This window comes from Anthonomus grandis, chromosome 6, assembly GCF_022605725.1.
Source record: "Anthonomus grandis grandis chromosome 6, icAntGran1.3, whole genome shotgun sequence".
Taxonomy (NCBI): domain Eukaryota; kingdom Metazoa; phylum Arthropoda; class Insecta; order Coleoptera; family Curculionidae; genus Anthonomus; species Anthonomus grandis.
The window spans coordinates 25,045,234-25,064,260 of NC_065551.1; the positions used below are offsets into that span (position 1 = coordinate 25,045,234).

At 35.0% G+C, this 19,027-nt stretch overlaps 1 protein-coding gene across 2 annotated transcripts; it reads right to left on the bottom strand.

Annotated features, from left to right (window-relative positions):
- Nucleotides 1–1,861: 1,861 nt before the first annotated feature.
- LOC126737599 (polypeptide N-acetylgalactosaminyltransferase 1-like) lies at nt 1,862–17,442 on the bottom strand. Of its 2 annotated transcripts, none has more exons than XM_050442578.1 (10): nt 17,306–17,442; nt 13,339–13,473; nt 13,002–13,283; nt 12,776–12,945; nt 10,867–11,182; nt 10,635–10,814; nt 10,490–10,581; nt 10,118–10,439; nt 2,150–2,324; nt 1,862–2,095 (listed from the first exon to the last, which is right to left on the bottom strand). In XM_050442578.1, exons 2-10 carry the CDS (start codon nt 13,467–13,469, stop codon nt 1,955–1,957), a joined length of 1,809 nt encoding a protein of 602 aa, XP_050298535.1. In that variant the 5' UTR covers nt 13,470–13,473; nt 17,306–17,442; the 3' UTR covers nt 1,862–1,954. The 2 variants fall into 2 exon arrangements, with proteins under 2 accessions (XP_050298535.1, XP_050298536.1); XM_050442579.1 differs by lacking the exon at nt 17,306–17,442 and adding an exon at nt 13,778–13,796.
- Between the last annotated feature and the right edge of the window lie 1,585 nt (nt 17,443–19,027).

The window sequence follows — 19,027 nt, forward strand, 5'->3', positions numbered from 1 at the left end:
TGGTTCCCGTAATAACGACTATTCTGTGAATATCCTGTCATGTCGAAAACGTTGTTTGTAAAGCCACTGCCCAAGACTACACGTATCAGTAGTCTGTATGAATTATGAGCAATTAGCTTGAAGATCTTTGGGAAATGACTTGATGAACAATTTTGTTCACACTCGACACATACCACCAGATATTCAGTCTGGATTTGGAGCTTCTCATAACGCAGCAATATCACTTAGGGCGTCTCCTGTCTTGTACTTTTAGATTATGGTAAAGCATTTGACCTTGTATGCTGATTGCTGAGCTGCACTTTTTTCGGTTTTCTGACTAAGCCTGTTTCTCATCTCGATAAAAGGCAGGTTGTGGATCTTTATGTGACTAGATCTGACATTCAATATCTTCAACATCGAGTACCTCAAGGGTACTTCCATACTTTTTACTCTTTTTACTGCCGTTCTCAGATTCATCAATGCTCATCACATCTTTATACTGAAGACACTCAGTATTTATCATCATTTTATCCTGAAGAATCTTGCAGGGGCCTCACTGGTGTCAATATTGATCTTTGCTCTTCTGGGCAGGGGTTCGCTATTTAATGCCAAAAAAAGTGTTCTTGATAATTGGGTCCAAAGGCTATTTAAAAGGCTATTTAAAACACAATTTTCGTGTTGACCTCTGCTATGCTATGTTTGTCTATCGAATTGTGAAAAACAACACTCCATTTTATCTTCTAGAATACTCAACTGCAAGGGGCACTTTACATAACTTCTTTTTCTTGCATATATCCCCATTTTATTTCTCAATTACTTTTAAGTGGAAATTATATTTGTGTATGTCTATTCGAATCATTATTTGATTCCCGACCTTTACGATATTTCGGACAGAAGATACTTATAGAGATCATAGAGATACAGAGACTTTTTGAAGGTATTTTTGCTCTAATAAGTTCAAAATAAAGCCTATAGGATTTATAAAATTGCTAAAAAACCTGTATTATTATAGTATTGGGAACCTTGCATATTAATAAAATATTGGAAAATGTTTTGGTTGCATATATAAAACTCTACCTCTATTTGTAGTTTGTAGTTTTTACGAAGGCTGTCAAAATTTGATCACTTATTTTAAAAACTTGTAAAATTCATTATATTTTAGCGTCATACTAAAAACAGTATATTCACTGAATTAATATCTGTCCAGTATTTAATTATCTTATAGATATCCGTTAAAAGATATATGCTGTCTGGTAGATATTCGAACCAAGGTAATATATGTATTACATATTTAAAATAATTAAAATCAGGGAAACCTAGAGCTTACTAAAAGCAGTTTGTATCTATAAAGAATTAAAATTAAAATTTCTTTTTTTTAAGATAAGTACTTTTAACAGTCCAATATTCGCATTTACTCAAAATGATTTTTTTTCATATTTAAGCCAGTTACTATAGGTTAATTTAAATGTTTTTAAATTGTATGTACCCAAAGTGAAATAATTTATTCTTCTGACGCACTCTTCAAGTTACATAAGACACTTACACTTTTACTTAGCAGACATGAATATGTTAAAGAAGTCTAAAGGATTTGAGCTGTCCGGCATTTCCCTGTTTTAATCAATTTTTTCACACGCCTCGCTTTAATTAATGGCACGATTTAGGTGGAACTTGTTAAGTCTATGCGTTATTAGAACGTGGTGTAATTTATATATTGGGACAGACATATGTCCGCGTAGTGCAGGTTGACATTAGCATTTACTTTAAATTAACTAAATGTAAATATTTTGTCACTAAGCGGATTCTTGATGAGAAAAAAAATTATCGTAAATAATAGATTTTTTTTAACTACTTTGATTAAGATAAGGAGTAACTGTTAAATTAATGAAACACAACTTTTAATTAATTTTTGTTCTTATGTATGTGAATTAAAAAAAAAGCTTATGTTCACATTAATAGTATCATATTAAAATAAATATTATTTCCATGATACGGGTTCGAAATTCCATTGTTGCGTTGCTTTTCCAGTACATTTGGTGATAATTAAGTCATCCGTAGTAGATGAGGAACTAAGCACATCTAGACACTTTTGGTTTGTATAATGACGAAGTTCTTTAGTCTGAAATATAAAAAATAAATAAAATAAAAAATTAACTATTTTTTTTGTACTTACCTCCTTGTCATATACCCATTTTTGTCTAGAATAAGAGCTGCAAGCCATTATTCTTACTTTTGAGGGACCAAGACCCTCTTTTTCTGGAGCGTCTAAGCAAATCGAATCGTCTGTCATAATGAATCCTTCTTTCGTCATTACGAAGAGTTCGTCAGGAATCTCGTCCTCTAAACACCTTTAAAAAAATTGAAAGTATTGGTAATATACAAATAAAAACCCTTTAACTTCAGTTCTTTTAAGTAAAACAATCATGATATAACAAAATATTAACCATTACAAACTATTAATTTAAAATAAATAAATAATATTATTAAACCAAATTGTAATGACTTGCACTTAAGTGAATTCAAAAGTCTATTAAACACTGAAATAGCGTTAAAACATCTCTGAAATAAGGGCAAACGATAACGAAGAAACGATCATTTATTTATACTTATTTTTTATTTTTTTTTATTTTTGAAGTACAGGAAGATTTTTTTTCTGATTATAAAATCTTCCTGTACTACTAAAAAGAGTTTTTTTCATTTTTGAGTAATTTATTGGGTACAAAAGTGAAGTTCCATCTCTGATCACTTTTTACAAGATTAGCCTACTTAGATACCGGTAAAGGTATTGGGGTTTTGTGCCAAGGTTTTTTACACACTTTTAGTTGCAACGAAACAGACAAACCAACGCTCTGTATTTTACAATGCCGGAAAACATTAGTCCGCTGCAAGCGCACCATTGTCATGTTTTGACAAAATAGTCCGCGAACTTAAATAAAGACTACATATTGCGATTAGGCAACAAGCTTCGCAAATACATTTACAACTTCTAACACCCAAGACGGATCCTTGTGGTACATCAGAAGTTATATAAGAGGTATTATTATATAAGAGGTATAGACCTAAAGAAGAAGTTTAATTAAATATTATTAAACGTATCGAAAGCTTCAGAGAAGTCAAACAATACGAGTGTTGTAGTATAACCCCTATCTAAATCTTCAATGATTTCTTGAGTAACTTTTAACAAGACGAATGTTGTACCTAGACTACTGTTATACAAAAAAAATAAATTTATGGTTAAATAAACTTTTATAAATTAAAATTATTGAAATAACTGATATTGGTCTCAAATCGCAGTATTTCTTAACAATATCTATTTTAGCTAAAAGCATTATAAGTTTTAAATATCAGGAAAATAACCCCTTTTTAAACAGGAGTTTATAATATGGGTTAAGTAAGGATGATATTCAAGAGTTTAAATGCAATGTTGAAGCATATTTGCTGAGAGACAGTCACTACCAATGGCATTAGATTTGAGTTCTTCGGCTAAAATCTACCGAATGGCCTTAAGACCGAGCGGCTCAAAACCATGTTTCGATAAACTATTATTAATTAAGCATAAAATACTTATAATACAATAAACTAAGCGATTTTTATGCGCGCAGGTAGATCACCAGTAGAGATAGGTATAAGTTATAAAAATAGACATTTAATGTATTTAAAAAAATTAAATTTAGTCCCATACTTATATTCCTAAGTTTTCGCCGCAGTTTTTTGTATTTTTAATAAAGTTTTATTATCAATTTTTCACATCTCACTTAATCTTCCGATAAAGGTTGGTCAATCTAAGTCATAATAGTGAATAAAAATTGTTGTTATATAGAAAGCCTCTTTAAAATTAAAAATCCTTTTATTGATAATAAAGATTCGTTATTATTCAAATTAAAAAAAAAATCCAAAATTTGCAAAATATTTCATAATTAAAACTTTGAATAAATTATAATAAATATATATTAATATAAACTTCTTGAGAGAAATAACTCCACTGTTTCATAAGGAATTTAAAATTTGGTAACATAAATTCCTCACAACATGGTGAACTTGGCATATAAAAATTTACTTTAACAAGTCGTGAGATGGCGCCACCTAAGCAATACTTGTAGGTTTTGTAGTCACCAGACGAGAGATCCTATACTCTTAAACACCAAAATAATACACTTGTTAACGGGTAACAATACTTTATTGTACCAATCGTACAAGAAAACAGCTACATAGCTTAGACACGTGGAAGTCAACGACTTTTACCACCAGTCTCTGTCACGACTCAGGTGCAACCTAATCCGCCATAATGGATCGAATCCATCCTGACAATTGACAGCCTCCACTCCACTCTCGGAGTGAGTGAGAGGGCGATACAAGTCCCCACACACTCCCCTCCTAGTGTGAACGTTACAATTCAACAAAGTCACAAACATTATATAATATGCAAAGATTAATAAAATTATGCATTAGCAACATTAGAATAACACAAAGTTACAAACACTATAATATGCAAAGATTAATAAAATTATATATTTGAAAATCTCACTTGCTTTTTACGAGCGTAAGTTTTTAAAACCTTTTCAACCATTGGTACTGGCAAATCGCCAGGACCGTCCAAGTCGTGGGTTCCAGCCAAACTGGATGAGGTGACTGGCGAATTGCCAGCACCATTCGAGTCCTGGGTTCCAGCTAGACTCGAAGGGGTGGTTAAAGGAGGGTCGCTATCAAGTGTATCAGCTATCAAGTCTTCAGACATGAGATATGCCGGCTTAAGTAGCTCAACCGAGACGCTTTTCGTTTTCCCGTTGATATCGATATCAAACACCCTATCGGACAGTCTTTTAACAACCTTGTAAGGTCCGGAATAGGTTCGTTCGAGTGCCTTCGCAACAACATTGCGTAAGAAAATATGGGAGCATTCGTATAAATTTTTAAAAACAAACGCGCGCCTCTTGTGGTGATGTGTGACTGGAACAGGCCTGACGAGTCGCATAAACTCACGAAACTCCTCAATGAATGTGCGAGGATCAGGAGTAAAATCCCCTTCAAGAAAGAATTCGCCAGGCATGCGAAGTGTCGTGCCAAACAAGAATTCGGCAGGCGATGCCTCGGTGTCAGCACGAACATGAGAGCGCAACCCTAAAAGAACCGTGGATAAGGTCCGCGTCCAATTCTTGTCATTGTGACACTTCAAAGCGGCTTTAAGGCAACGATGCCAACGCTCGATCATTCCGTTTGCCGCAGGGTGGTAAGCAGTCGTATGGATGTGTTGAGTGCCAATAAGGCTAAGTAAGGCTTTAAATAAGGTGGCTTCAAACTCAAGACCCTGGTCAGAGGTAATAACTTTGGGAGACCCATAACGAGAGACCCATGTATCATAAAAGGCCCGCGAAACAGTTTGGGCAGATTTATCCGGGATTGGAATGGCCTCTACCCAACGGGAGAACCGATCAATCATTGTCAAAATATAATGGAAGCCGTTGCTTGGAGGCAGAGGGCCCACCAGATCGATATGTACGTGGTCGAAACGACCATCAGGGGTTACAAAATGTTCAGGAATAAATTTGACATGCCTAGAAACCTTGGCATGCTGGCAATCTAAGCAGGTTTTGCACCATAGTGCAACATCACGGTGCAGACCGGGCCAAATGTACTTCATGCGAATTTGCCTGTCAGTTGATTTGGTTCCACAATGGGCAGCGTTATGTATACGATCAAAGATCACGCGCCGTAATGGCAAAGGGATAAAGGGGCGAATGGAGTCGCCAGAGACATCACAATATAAAGATGTCTTGTCAGGACCAAAGTCGAAGGTTTTAAAACAGAAGTCTTTATGGGGTGTCTTAATAAGCTCTGCCAGTTCTTCATCTTTGCTCTGCAAATCAGAAATTTGTTTTAGAGAGATGTCTATGGGTAGAGAGAGAGACTCAATACGTGACAAACAGTCAGCCACCACATTATCTGAACCTTTAATGTATTCAATGCACGTAGTAAATTGGGAAATGTATGAAAGTTGGCGAGATTGCCGGGGAGAAGCTTTGTCTGGACGCTGAAGAAAAGCGTAGATCAAGGGCTTATGGTCGGTCACAACCTTGAACTCCTGACCTTCAAGATAATGCTCAAAGTATTTAATTGCCTCGTAAATGGCTAGCAATTCTCTATCGTAAGGACTGTATCGAGTCTGCCGAGGGGACAATTTCTGAGAATAGAATGCCAAAGGCTCCCAGGACTGCTTCGTCCCATCAATCGGTTCAGACAGTTGTTCGAGGGAAGCACCAATCGCAATGTCAGAGGCGTCGGATACCACACGGAGTTCCGCACCAGCGCGGGGATGGACTAGTAAGACTGCACTAGCCAGCTCCTGTTTAACTTTTTCAAAAGTTCGTTCAGACTGATCCGTCCAGATGATAGGACTTTGATCATTTTTACGCGAGTCCTTGAAATATGCATTTAAAGGAGCTTGAGAGGAGGCCGCGGTAGGAATATTGCGATGGTAAAAATTTACCATGCCTAAGAAGCGGCGAAGCTGAGAGACCGTAGAAGGCTTGGGGAAACTTAAAATGGCTTCAACCTTAGTAGGAATAGGAGATATACCACTGGTTGGTTAATGCGATAACCCAGAAAATCAATTTCATTAACGGCAAGAACACATTTGGCGGGATTTAAGCGAAGACCAAATTCTCTAAGTCTTTCGAAGACTGCTCGTAAATGAGTGTGATGGTCTTCAATGGTTTTGGAGAATACCAAAATATCGTCCTGATAAGCAAAGGTAAAATCAAGATTGCTCAAGGCTTGGTTGAGATATCTCTGAAAGGTCTGGCTAGCATTACGCAAGCCGAAAGTCATGAACATGAATTCGAACAAACCGAAGGGAGTTATTACAGCAGTCTTTTCGATGTCCTCAGGATGAACTGGAATCTGCTGATAAGCACGAATAAGATCAAGCTTGCTGAAGATTTTTTTACCATGTAATTCACTGGAGCAGTCATATAAATGGGGAATGGGATATTTATCCGGTTTGGTAACAGCATTCAACGGTCTATAGTCACCACACACCCGCCACTTGGTGTCACCCTTTTTGACCATATGAATGGGACTTGCCCAAGAGCTAGAAGAGGGTCTACACCTACCAGTGTTTATCCAATGCTGGAACTCCATTTTTGCATACTTAAGCTTATCAGGCGGTAGCCGACGAGCCCGAGCTGACAAGGGAGGTCCTGAGGTAACTATATGATGGAAAACTCTAGGAATTTTTGGAGGAATATTGCAGGAGCTGCCTGTAATTTCTGGGAATTCTGAAAGAATTTTTTTGCACTCACTATCTATCAGCACACAATGTATGGAGTGTACAGGAGCCTCTTTGACAATTCCTTTAGAGCATAGCTCAGTTGAAGTGTCTATTAAACATTTCCTGCGTAGATCAACCGCCAAATTATACTGAAAAAGTAAATCGGCGCCAATAATGGCATATGGAACCTCCGCGATACAAAAGTTCCAGGATATATCGCGCCGCAGCCCCAAATTCAGAGTACGAAGCGCCTCACCATAAGTATTTATGAAGCTATTATTAGCGGCATAAAGTTTTAGCCGAGCCGGTCTGTCGCGAAACCTAGGATCGACTGGCACTAGCGAAATGTCCGCACCGGTATCGACAAGATAAATTTGACCTGTCGTCCTGTCACGGATATGAAGACGTCGAGAAGGTCCAATCACACCTTTACCTGCCGCCTCCAAACAGGAAGGTGTAGAACTTAGTTTTTTGGCTTAGCTGAAAATTCCGCGAACATTTTACACCACTCTTTGCACGAAAGAGCGTTATTCGGGTATTTCTGATGCGCATAACATAACTCGGATTTCGCAGAATTACTCCTGCGACCCTGATTGGACCCAGACCGTGACCGACCGCGACTGCGTAAGCGTTTAAATTCCATTTGCATTTGCTTAAATGATTCCATCATGGTGTCAAATTTAGCCTCGAGCTTTTGAAATTCAGAGCGGTCTACTGGCAATGATGGCTCGGGTTTTTTAAACACCCCGAAAGCTTGGGGAAATTCAGCGTTCGAACCCGGTTGACACGAAATTTTGTCGGCGATAGTGGCTAAAGTTTCAAGGTCCTTGTCTGATACAATCGTTAGAATGTCGCGCTGTTGTTGCGAAAGACAATCGAGAAAGATTGTTTTAAGAACTTGATCCGAGAGGTTACTTTCATTCAAATCACGAAGTTGACTCAATACTATAGAAGGTTTGCAATTAACATCGACACGACCCTTTAATAACTTTTTTAAACTGTCCTCCTTAGATAAGGAAAAACGTGAAACAAGCTTGGCTTTTGCTTGTTCGAACGCATCACCCGGAAGCGGACTCGATTTAATAATTGAGCTGATACATTTGAAGGCTTCCGCATCGTCAATAGCCATAACTAAATAATCGAATTTTGTAGAATCTACAGTTATATTGGCACGGCGGAAAGCGGCATCGACCTGAAAAAGCCAGCACTGAATGTCAGAAGTTATAATTTTGGGAATTTTAGGCGAGACAGCGTCGATGCGGCCTTCATTACGGCCATTACCGGCAATAACGTTAGCCAGGGCGTCCCTGACATCACGTAGTTGAGCATTAGTTTGATCTAATTGCACTTGTAGCTCTTCAGCCGACATTATGGCAACAAAATGAATAATATATGTGAAATAAATGAATAAAAAAATAAAAAAGTATGATCTAATTTTAAATTAAAAATAGTTTCCAACACAATATTTAATACAGTAAAAACAGTGACGATAATTAATCAAAAGGGATGATTATCACACATCCATAATAAAAAACTAAATTTAAACGTTTGTACCTTTACGCACTGCACTGAAGTATCATGAAGTATCAAATCAGCTGATCCCTCAATCACAAGTTTGAAGTTTGAAATCAGCTGATCTTGCTGTCAGACGGCGAGATGCAAGAGTCAAGTGGCGAAATGTCGCGCTCCAAAGTACAGCAACCAGCCAAACATCCGGCAACCGGTAAACAGCACCCGTACGAACACTACCAACAAGTGCGGCCAATAGTCGAACTGCAAAAAGCCGGCTGCACACAGCACAATTTCAACCGACAGCAACTGCGTGCCAGAATTCTGCCTAGCAATACGAACAATCACAAAGCCGGACGCACACGATGGCAGATGGGAAAAATTGGCGGTAAGGATACTGAAGACGGCACAATTTTTCAATAAAATTCATTAACAACACAACTGAGCGATCACATCACCGTTCCAGGGGAAAATTACCAAATAGCGTACTAGTTCACTGCTAAATTACAGCACACGCACAACCGTTACTATATGAACGTCGGGGTCACCACTGTAGGTTTTGTAGTCACCAGACGAGAGATCCTATACTCTTAAACACCAAAATAATACACTTGTTAACGGGTAACAATACTTTATTGTACCAATCGTACAAGAAAACAGCTACATAGCTTAGACACGTGGAAGTCAACGACTTTTACCACCAGTCTCTGTCACGACTCAGGTGCAACCTAATCCGCCATAATGGATCGAATCCATCCTGACAATTGACAGCCTCCACTCCACTCTCGGAGTGAGTGAGAGGGCGATACAAGTCCCCACATACTAAGGTCTTAATTTATGACAGGTATATCTTCTCAAAATACAATTGCTAACAAACTGGAGAACTCTGTCTGAGAAAATTATAATTTTGACAATAAATAACAGAACGATTTAAAGATTTATTATCAACTGGTTGATTATAAAGGCACAAATGACATAATTTATTCAAAAGGATGAATAAAAAAAAAAGACTATTATAAAAAGTTAAAATAAAAAAAGGTTATAGAAAAGCTCTAAAAATGTTTTCATTTTTGATTCTTTAACAATAATCAAAAATAAAATAATACAGACTTTATAGAAGAAAAAACAAGCCATAGTTCGAAATTCGTTTAAAAATTCATATGCAAGAATAATTAAGAATATGATTATAGAATGGTAGAACATAAATTATTACTATAACTGTAACATGGATGATATGGTAGTAAATAGTCTGTTGTGCTATATATTCATTTATGATCATTTCAATTAATATTTACCACAAATAGTCTTGATATACTACACATATGTATTGTGTACTATGTAAGAACTAATATAAAAGCTTATTACCTATCAATCTTAGCCAATCCCATTGGCTGATTTGATAATCCCTTCCTTTCAGGCTTCAGTAAGCACAGATCTTCACCAACATTTCTTATCCTCCCAAAAAACCTATCGTCTTTAGGAAAGAAATGCTGAGGCCACACATTGTCCAAATACCACTCAAAATTTTTACATTGCAACTTTTTTCTTAGCTCCAAACGAGAAGTGACGTTTTGTGCATCCTTTATACTTCCTGCTTGATTGTTAAATTTAAAGTACAAATTTGCCCATTCATCCATCCATACTAGAGCTACCCTAGCCAGGTTGGCGAATAATGTCTTACTTATTCCTGAAATATTAAGTGGAAAATCTCATAGTTATAAACCTACAAATACTTACCCCCTGGAAATGAATAGGGTGAAGATTTTCTGAATATATGTCCAACATGGGAACAAGGAGCGATCTCTATTCGCCCTCCGCATTGCCAGACCCTAAAAGCCTCCAATATTAAAAAAATCTTATTACTAACTTAATTTTTTTTTACCTAAAAGACATTTCCAAGTTTTCTCCACCCCAGATGTTCATGCCTTCGTCGTATGACCCAATTTCGTAAAAATAACTTTTATCTATGGCAAATAACCCTCCTGCCATTGTTGGTGATGGAAACGGTTTGGTGGCATCTATTTTTCTCTGGCTCATTTCTCTTCCACCTAAAGTGTACCATCTACAAAATTACTTAAATAAAAATATCTGATTCATATACATTTTTCTTTTACCTAAACTGCAAATTCCAATTAAAAGCTCCCCAATGTAGCTCGAAACTTTTAATATAAGCGAACGAATCGTCATGGATAATATCAATTACGGGGCAAACGACAGTTTTCCTATCGTTTTTTATCACAGATAATAAGGCTTCTAGCCAACCTTGGGTGCATTCACAATGTGCATCCAGGAATGTTAGAACTTCACCTGACGCTACTTCAGCTCCTTTAAGTCTAGCCTTAATCAGGCCTATGCGTTCAGAACTGCGCAGGATGTCAGTCTTGACTGGAAGGGTTTTGACGTAGTCGTCCAAGGGTTTTTTTAGAAAGTCTAAAAGTAAGGGAGGCTGTGAGGCAAAATTTAAATTAAAAGACAAACGAGAAAATTTTAAAAAAATTGGTGAATTACCATTACACATCGAATTACCATCACACCAAGAACTCAGAATAAAATGTTTAGTAACTATAGGTAAATTTAGTTTAAATAACACAAAAATGAGACCAGCCAGTGCATTCTACAAAAGCTATTAGAAATGTTGTCAAAATTGCATGCTTTGGCTAAAAGTCTTAAATTTAGTAAGGAAAATTGTATAGTCTTAGAAGTCAATTCAAAAGTGTTTATTAAAAAACTGTTTCATGACCATATCATCTAAATGATGAATTAGCCACATGTTTACTAACAGGAACACAATAAAAGTCCTTTTTCTATATGATGGCGAACTAGCATTATAAATATACTTAGTCTTAATGGAAGGAGCTCTACGTCCTCAATTAACTAGAACTTTTTAATTGAAAGAAACCGAAATAGAGGCTAAAATAACGGAAAATTAGTTTTTTGTCAAACACGTTCTGAAGAAATAAATATTCATGAAATCATTATTTAGAAATATTTTAATTTATATATGTACTTAAAAGACGTTTTCAACGAAAACTAGATATTCACAAATATTGGAAGAACACATTAAAAGCTATGATAAGCTTATTGCAGCAAGATTTTTATACATTGCAAAACATGACTCAATCTTTGACGAATAACATAAATATGCTGAAAATTTGTATAGATAATTAGAAATATTCATGTAGCTTATTCACTTCTATGGGAACATTTGATGAATGTTCATGGAACTTGCATTGTGCATATCCTAATTAAGATGAGGCTGCTTTTTAATTAAATTAGATATTTGTTAAATACTTTTCTGCTTTGGAAATAGATGGCAAAAATAAAGAAAATTAGTAGAAAACGTAGTTTGACGAGTCCAAAATGAGCTATTAAACAACAAACGAGCTCTAAAAACTCCGGTGCATATGTATGGACAACTTCAAGAGAGAATTTCTTCTTGAATGCTCGAACTTGATTTTTGGAATAGGTGAATTACTATATTTTACTGAAGAAAGGTAACTAAAGTTAAATCTAACTAAATCTGTACAACGGAGACTTCATAGTTTTCAAAAAAAATAAGAAAATTCTATGCTTCGGCTTTTAAGGTAATTTCCTACATGATAGAGCAAATTGAATTACTAAAATATTTACTAGTAAAGAGCAACTAGATTCTTTAATTTTGAGCATGTAGATGATCCTAAGAGGTAGGTTCACAGACTCTTTAGAGAACTTTGCTAAGATTTACGTGATGATTTTGTGGAATATGTTGTGACATTGTCTTATTTTTCTGATTGAGAGAACATTGAGTTTCACCAGGGGATATTATTTTACAAAGGCACCCATATACGTTTGCTCTCAAATAAATATGAGTCTATAAATCACTGGTGCTCAGACTTGTCAGAGTCTCTAATGAAAATTACAGGAGAATGGTTTTAGAGAAGTTTTTAGGAAATTTATCAGCAAATAGTATTATGCTTTAAATAAAAAATTATATTTGTAGCATAACTAATTAAAAAATTAAATAAACAAATATATCTGTCTTACCTCTTTCACTAGCATCATCAACGAGTATGATCTCCTCCAACAATTCTTTTGGCGATCTGTTTATAACACTCCAAACGGTTCTTAAAAGTGTCGACCATGCCTCATTATGAAATACTATAATAACACTTGCCTTTGGGTAAGTTAAGTAATCATTGTATTTTAAGGCACATCTACGAAAATCAATTTTAAAATATTTTTAAATTTAATTACTTTCCTGGTTACCTACTTTTTCCTTCTATAATCTGGTAAGCTCCTGTTTAACGGAATTTTATCACTAGCGAGTAAATTAAACCTATTTATCTGGAATAACTGTTGCATTTCTAATAAATCCTTTGCCTCAATTACTACGGGATTACCATTTTTTCCCGCATAGGGTTGGGGGTCGAAGTGGTTAGTATTGATCATATCGTAGCTAGCATTTGGGATTTTTTTTACTGGGTTACCTATATAGTGACCTATTACTACTTTAATGCCATTCTTGTCTATATATTCTTCTTGGTGGTTATCTCTAAGGAGAAAAATGTACTTCAGGAAACGTTCAATATCTCTACTTTTATAGTTACCTAAATATGTGCTTAGGATGTATCTCGTCTTCTTTATTAGCATTAATCCATAACACAACTATCACTAGTGTCATAAAAAACAATAAAATTGGCCATGTTCTTTTACATCTTCTGAGAGGTCCAGCTAACATATTACTACAAACACACATTATAATAATAACTGAAAAATATTTTATTATCATACAAATTAACATTACCGATAAGCAATTTGACCCATTTAACCTCATGCCTGAGTAAATTAAACTTAATCAAAATAATAATTTTTTTTTTCTTGAAAAAGTAGAAAAACTATAGGCATTGGAGTTATTATTAAAATTTTTATAAATAAAATCAATTTTGGAACCAAATATTAGTGACAAAATGGTGAATGCTCAAAAATTTCTTAGGCTCTTAATTTAGCAAGTTATAATAATAGAGAGTGTAGAGAGTTTGTACTCACGTATGTTAACCCTTTAACTGCTCTGGACGAATTTATTCGCTATGGCGTAAACTGCTCTAGACGAGTAAACTCGCATCGCTAAGCATGCTGCCGCCGCGGGACTTGCGCAAAGTATCCGAAGGATGGGGATATGATGTAACAAGTCTTGTGGCGTGATAATCTAGTATAGTACTCCGCTATTTACCAGTACGTTTGTTTGTTTATTTGGCATTTTCATCGGTTTTTCTAGCTTTTAGTTAGTGAGATAATTATGTCTAAAAACTATTTAACAGATAGGGAGTTGGAAGAGATATTAGCTCGGAGTGATAGTGAATATGACGAGATTGACGAGCCGATGGAGCTTGACGAAAGTACAGAAAAAAAGGTTTATTAATTTATATTTTGTAATTATGAGATATACGCGATCTACTTGCTTCTACATTGGTTTTTTATCTTCTAGAATGAAGACGATTGGCCAGAAGATGTCATCATTATAACGCCCGCTGAAGAAAATAATATTAAGGAGTTTTTTTCGACTAGAACAAACTTAGTGGAGTCAAGTGAAGATTCAGATAGCAGTAGTGATCAACCAGTGCAAGCTGCAGCGTTTCAAAGTGAGAAAAGCTTTTTATGGACAACTAAGGCTTTTGACCGAAAGATACATGAATTTGACAGCACAAATTGTGGATGCAAAATCGGTAAATACGGAAAATGCAGCTCTAAAATATTTTGAATTTTTTTTTACCCAAGAGTTAGTGGAACAAATAGCGACCGAAACTAATAAATATTACGACTATTTATTATCGCAAGACCAATCTGAACATTCACGTATCAAGAGGTGGCGGCCAGTGGAATATAAGGAGATGTACTCTTACTTTGCTGTAACATTACTAATGCCACATGTAAAGAAAAACAAATTAAACTCTTATTAGTCAAATGATGAATTTATCAAAACCCCAATTTTTAGCAGACTTATGAAAAGAGACAGATTTTTACTAATAACGAAATTACTCCACTTCACTGATAATAATGGTCCCTTACCTGAAGAAAAAGATTCCTTGCAGAAAGTAAGGTTAGTTGTCGACCATCTAAGAAATAAATTCAAAGAAGCATTTTATCCATTCAAGAATATATGTATTGACAAAAGTTTGTTACTTTTTAGAGGTAGAGTTTTCTTTCAACAATATATCTCATCGAAAAGACACCGGTTTGGAGTAATTTTTTTTTATTATGCGACTGTGACACGGGTTATATACTTGATTTTATTGTCTACACTGGTGCCTCGACAAACGTAAAGGAATTTGATGGAGCTGATATTGGAAAATCTGGCAGCATAGTAATGACTTTACTTGAGCCTTACCTAGAAAAGGGTCACACCTTATTCGTGGATAACTGGTACACTAGCCCCAATTTGTTTGAGTCGTTGTATAAAAGCAAGACAACTGCTTGTAGTACTGTGAAGAAAAATAGGAAAAACATGCCAAAATTCACCGAAAAGTTACAAAAGGGTGAGTTTACTTATAGATCTACTGAAAACCTGCTTGCAGTAAGATGGCAAGATAAAAGGGAAGTTAACATGTTGTCAAGTTGCCATAAACCTGACGTCGAGGAGACAGGAAAGACAGACCATCAAACAGGAAGAAGGATCATGAAACCCAGTTGCATTGTTGATTATATTCAACACATGGGTGCCGTCGATAAATCAGATATGCTCCTTTCTTCTGTAGAGTGCGTTCGCAAATCAATGAATTGGTACAAAAAAGTATTTTTCCACTTATAAGATTGCACGGTTTTGAATGCCTACCAATTATATAAATGCAATACCGTGCATTATGTGTCAATTAAAGATTTTCATCTAATGCTGATTAAACAAATTATCACAAAATTTCACACACCAGTTTCCACTCGTACGGTAGGTCGCAGAGTTTTAGATGAAAACTCGGAATTACGTCTAACTGAAAGACACTTTGCAAATTTCATTCCATCCACTGCCCAAAAGAAGTCCACTACAAAACGATGCGTCATTTGTACAAAAAATAAAAGAAGACGCGAATCAAGATATGTGTGTCCAACTTGTGATGTAGCACTTTGTATAGTTCCCTGTTTTGAAATATATCATACAAAAAAACACTTTTAGATCATGTAACCCATCCAAAATGTTTTTTTTATGATACCAGATTGAACGTGTATCACATTTATTAAAATAAACTAGCATAGCAAGAAAACTATTTTATATTTTTTTTCTGTAAATATAAAAAAAATCATTTATGAATATGGTAAATTGGACCAAACGGTCTTAACGAATATATTCGCAAGCCGCAAAAAAATGGTAATTTTAGGCGACCACTTCAATTTAGCACCGCGCAGTAAAAGGGTTAAAACACTTTAAGGTAACAATTTTTACAAATAGGGCCAGTTTGCTTATAAATTTCTGGAGAATAAATAAATCTATTTAAAGCTTTACCTATATTCCCATAAACAACATAATTGAATTTTAAAATCTTTATAAATGTTTTATTAAAACACAATCAATTTTAAAGCATTTTTTAGCAAAATGGTGATTTCACAAATTAATTCATCATTTATAAGATAGCGCCACCTCAGTTATACTCTCGTAAGGCAACCCACCACACCTCTTTCATTCATAAAATGTTTACAATTTTAATAAATTTGCTGAAATTTGCAGAAGATATGTCAGTCTTAACAAATATATTTAAAACGTATAATATTAATACTCTAAAAAAATATAAGCTTCACCAATATTCCTAATTATTATTTATTATATGAGGAATATAAAATAAGAGAAAAATACCTAAATACTAAAATACAGATTTCTTCAGATTTTCTACAAGATGGTGAATTTACCACTCAGCCGTATTAAAGGTACTAACATGTAACCATACTACACACTCGACAAATATAAATTGTTTTTAAATTTATACTGATGCCAAAATTAAATACTTATGAAAAATTAAAAAATTAATAAAGATTTCGTTACTATTACTGAAGCTATGAGTACCATTATTGGGGCAATATTAATTCAGTTCTATAGCGGTACCGAGTGTTAACAAAAAGGTGAATTTATCCAACATACATTACAATATATCTTAGTAAGTCGTAAGGTGGAGCCACCAAGGGTTACGAAAAAGGTACCAATAGTCACAATATAGTTTCCACTCTTGAAACCGAAATTATTGACAAATATTTTAATAATTAAAACATACTAAAATACATAATAATTGTTAAAGATTTACTAATTTTTAATACAAGTAGTTATGTAAACAACATAATTTATTACTAAAGTCAATTCTGTGGCAACGCAGCAGTGAGTCCTGATAAAATGGTGAATTGGCCAAACTTATTTCTTATTTACGGTAACGCATCGTAAGATAGCGCCACATGTTCAGTACTACCATATTTGGCAACCCACAATACACTCGTAACACACAAAATGTTTAAAAATTTGACAATTTTACCAAAACCTTTGCAACATATGCAGATCTGATAACATGTCTTAACATTTCGAATGTAAAACTGTAGCAAACTTACCAGAATAACAGCTAGCTTGATCATTTTGCCACAGAAATTCAATTAAAACTAGTTAAGAGCGTTGACCTTGCTTATGGTACTGTCTACGGTGGTCACTGTTGGGTACTTATTGAAAAGAAGCGTCAGCTGCATGGTTGGTTCCCACTACTTCCTTTCATCATGCAGTATAACGCGTAGAGTTAAATGAATTTTCTTATTGAATATTTTACGTAATACAGTAATATATTCTCGAATTTCAACAAAATGTATGCATCAGAAAACGGCTTCTGTTGAACTTATAATTTTAATTTAAATAAACATTTAAGGAATGGAAAAACTAAATGAAAATTAAATTTTTTTACAAAATATTTTATTTTCAGATGAATTTTCTTTTCGATTACATGTGAAACATAATCCTTCCATTATTCGATATTGGTCTCGGGAAATTGAGCTCAGAAGCTTTCCTTTCCGTACTCAGTATCCTCAAAAATTGAAAGTTTGGGCCAATTTATATTGATGGTTCTTAAATCACCTAAAAATACCTTGAGGTGCTGCAAAACAAAGTTTTCCTGCTATTCAATCCTCCCTTATGTAAATCTGGTATTGGTCTAATTTCAGCAGGACGACTCTCCTGCTCATAATGCGGTTATGGTAAAAGGATTTTTTAACAAATTCTTTTCCTAACAGTCTTATTATTGGGACTAGCGATATTAAATGGCCTCCTAGATATAAACCTCCACAAAATATTAACCAATGAAAGGTTAATGTTTTGTGCTGAGGATAGTTTAATACTTCTTAGATCGGAAACTCCTATAAAGGCCATTAAACGGCGATTCACTGTTGTCCCCTCTGAATGTCGAGGAGTAGTACTAATTATTGTCACGATATTTTTTGTTTCTATGACTACCACTATTATCATAGTGTTAAATTTTTTTTTTTTTTGGTAGATCTAATCAATGACTGGCGAATGAGATACTCTATTTTCTATCGAGGTGTTGTTTCAGGGATGTCAACTGGGATGTATAGGCATGGTTTGTAGATTATAAAAATCCCGTTTGATCCAGTGCAATAGACGAAAAGAAAGGTAGTACTGCATAAAGCTGGCCTGAATAGAAAGGAATCTCTACTGGAAATAGATGGCTTGTGTCAGGATAAACAAATCTCTTGAAATTTTCAATCTGTACTCGAAATACATCTTCAAAGAACTCAAGAACGTTGCAAGGAATAACATAAAGTAAATTTCCTTGCAACTCTTACTGGATATGTTGCATTATACAGTCGACATTATTGTTTGAAAATAAACACCAACAAAACAAAGTTTATGATGATCAATAAAACCCAAAACAGGCGCGGCATTTTATTGCTAGTCGAAACTTCTTTAAAAAAGGGTAACGAATACACATACTTGGACACGAACTGTGGAGATCAGAACGCATATTGAAACAGCCACAACAGCACAAAACAAAAAGTCTTTACCAGTCACGATTTACAGCTTTCAACGTGCTTTTCATGCTTGTTTATGAGGTCAAATCGTATATGGATATCTATTGGATAGAGAGAATAAGTAATACAAGTGCTGAGAAAGAAGGGAAAGTGAAATACACTTATGACTCGAAAGCTAGAATAGGGACATGTTATGCATAATTAGAGCCGATATGTCCTTCTGCAGAAAATCTAGAAGATCGAAGGTAGGGTATGTGGAGCTAGACACGTCGACCAATCCTGCACTTAACAATTTTGTCC

Coding starts and splice junctions, on each gene's coding strand:
- LOC126737599 (XM_050442578.1), bottom strand. CDS start 13,469: ATGTTAGCTGGACCTCTCAGAAGATGTAAAAGAACATGGCCAATTTTA. Junction 10,582..10,634: donor AACTTGGAAATGTCTTTTAG/GTAAAAAAAAAT, acceptor GGAGGCTTTTAG/GGTCTGGCAATGCGGAGGGC. Junction 2,096..2,149: donor AATGGGTATATGACAAGGAG/GTAAGTACAAAA, acceptor TTTATATTTCAG/ACTAAAGAACTTCGTCATTA.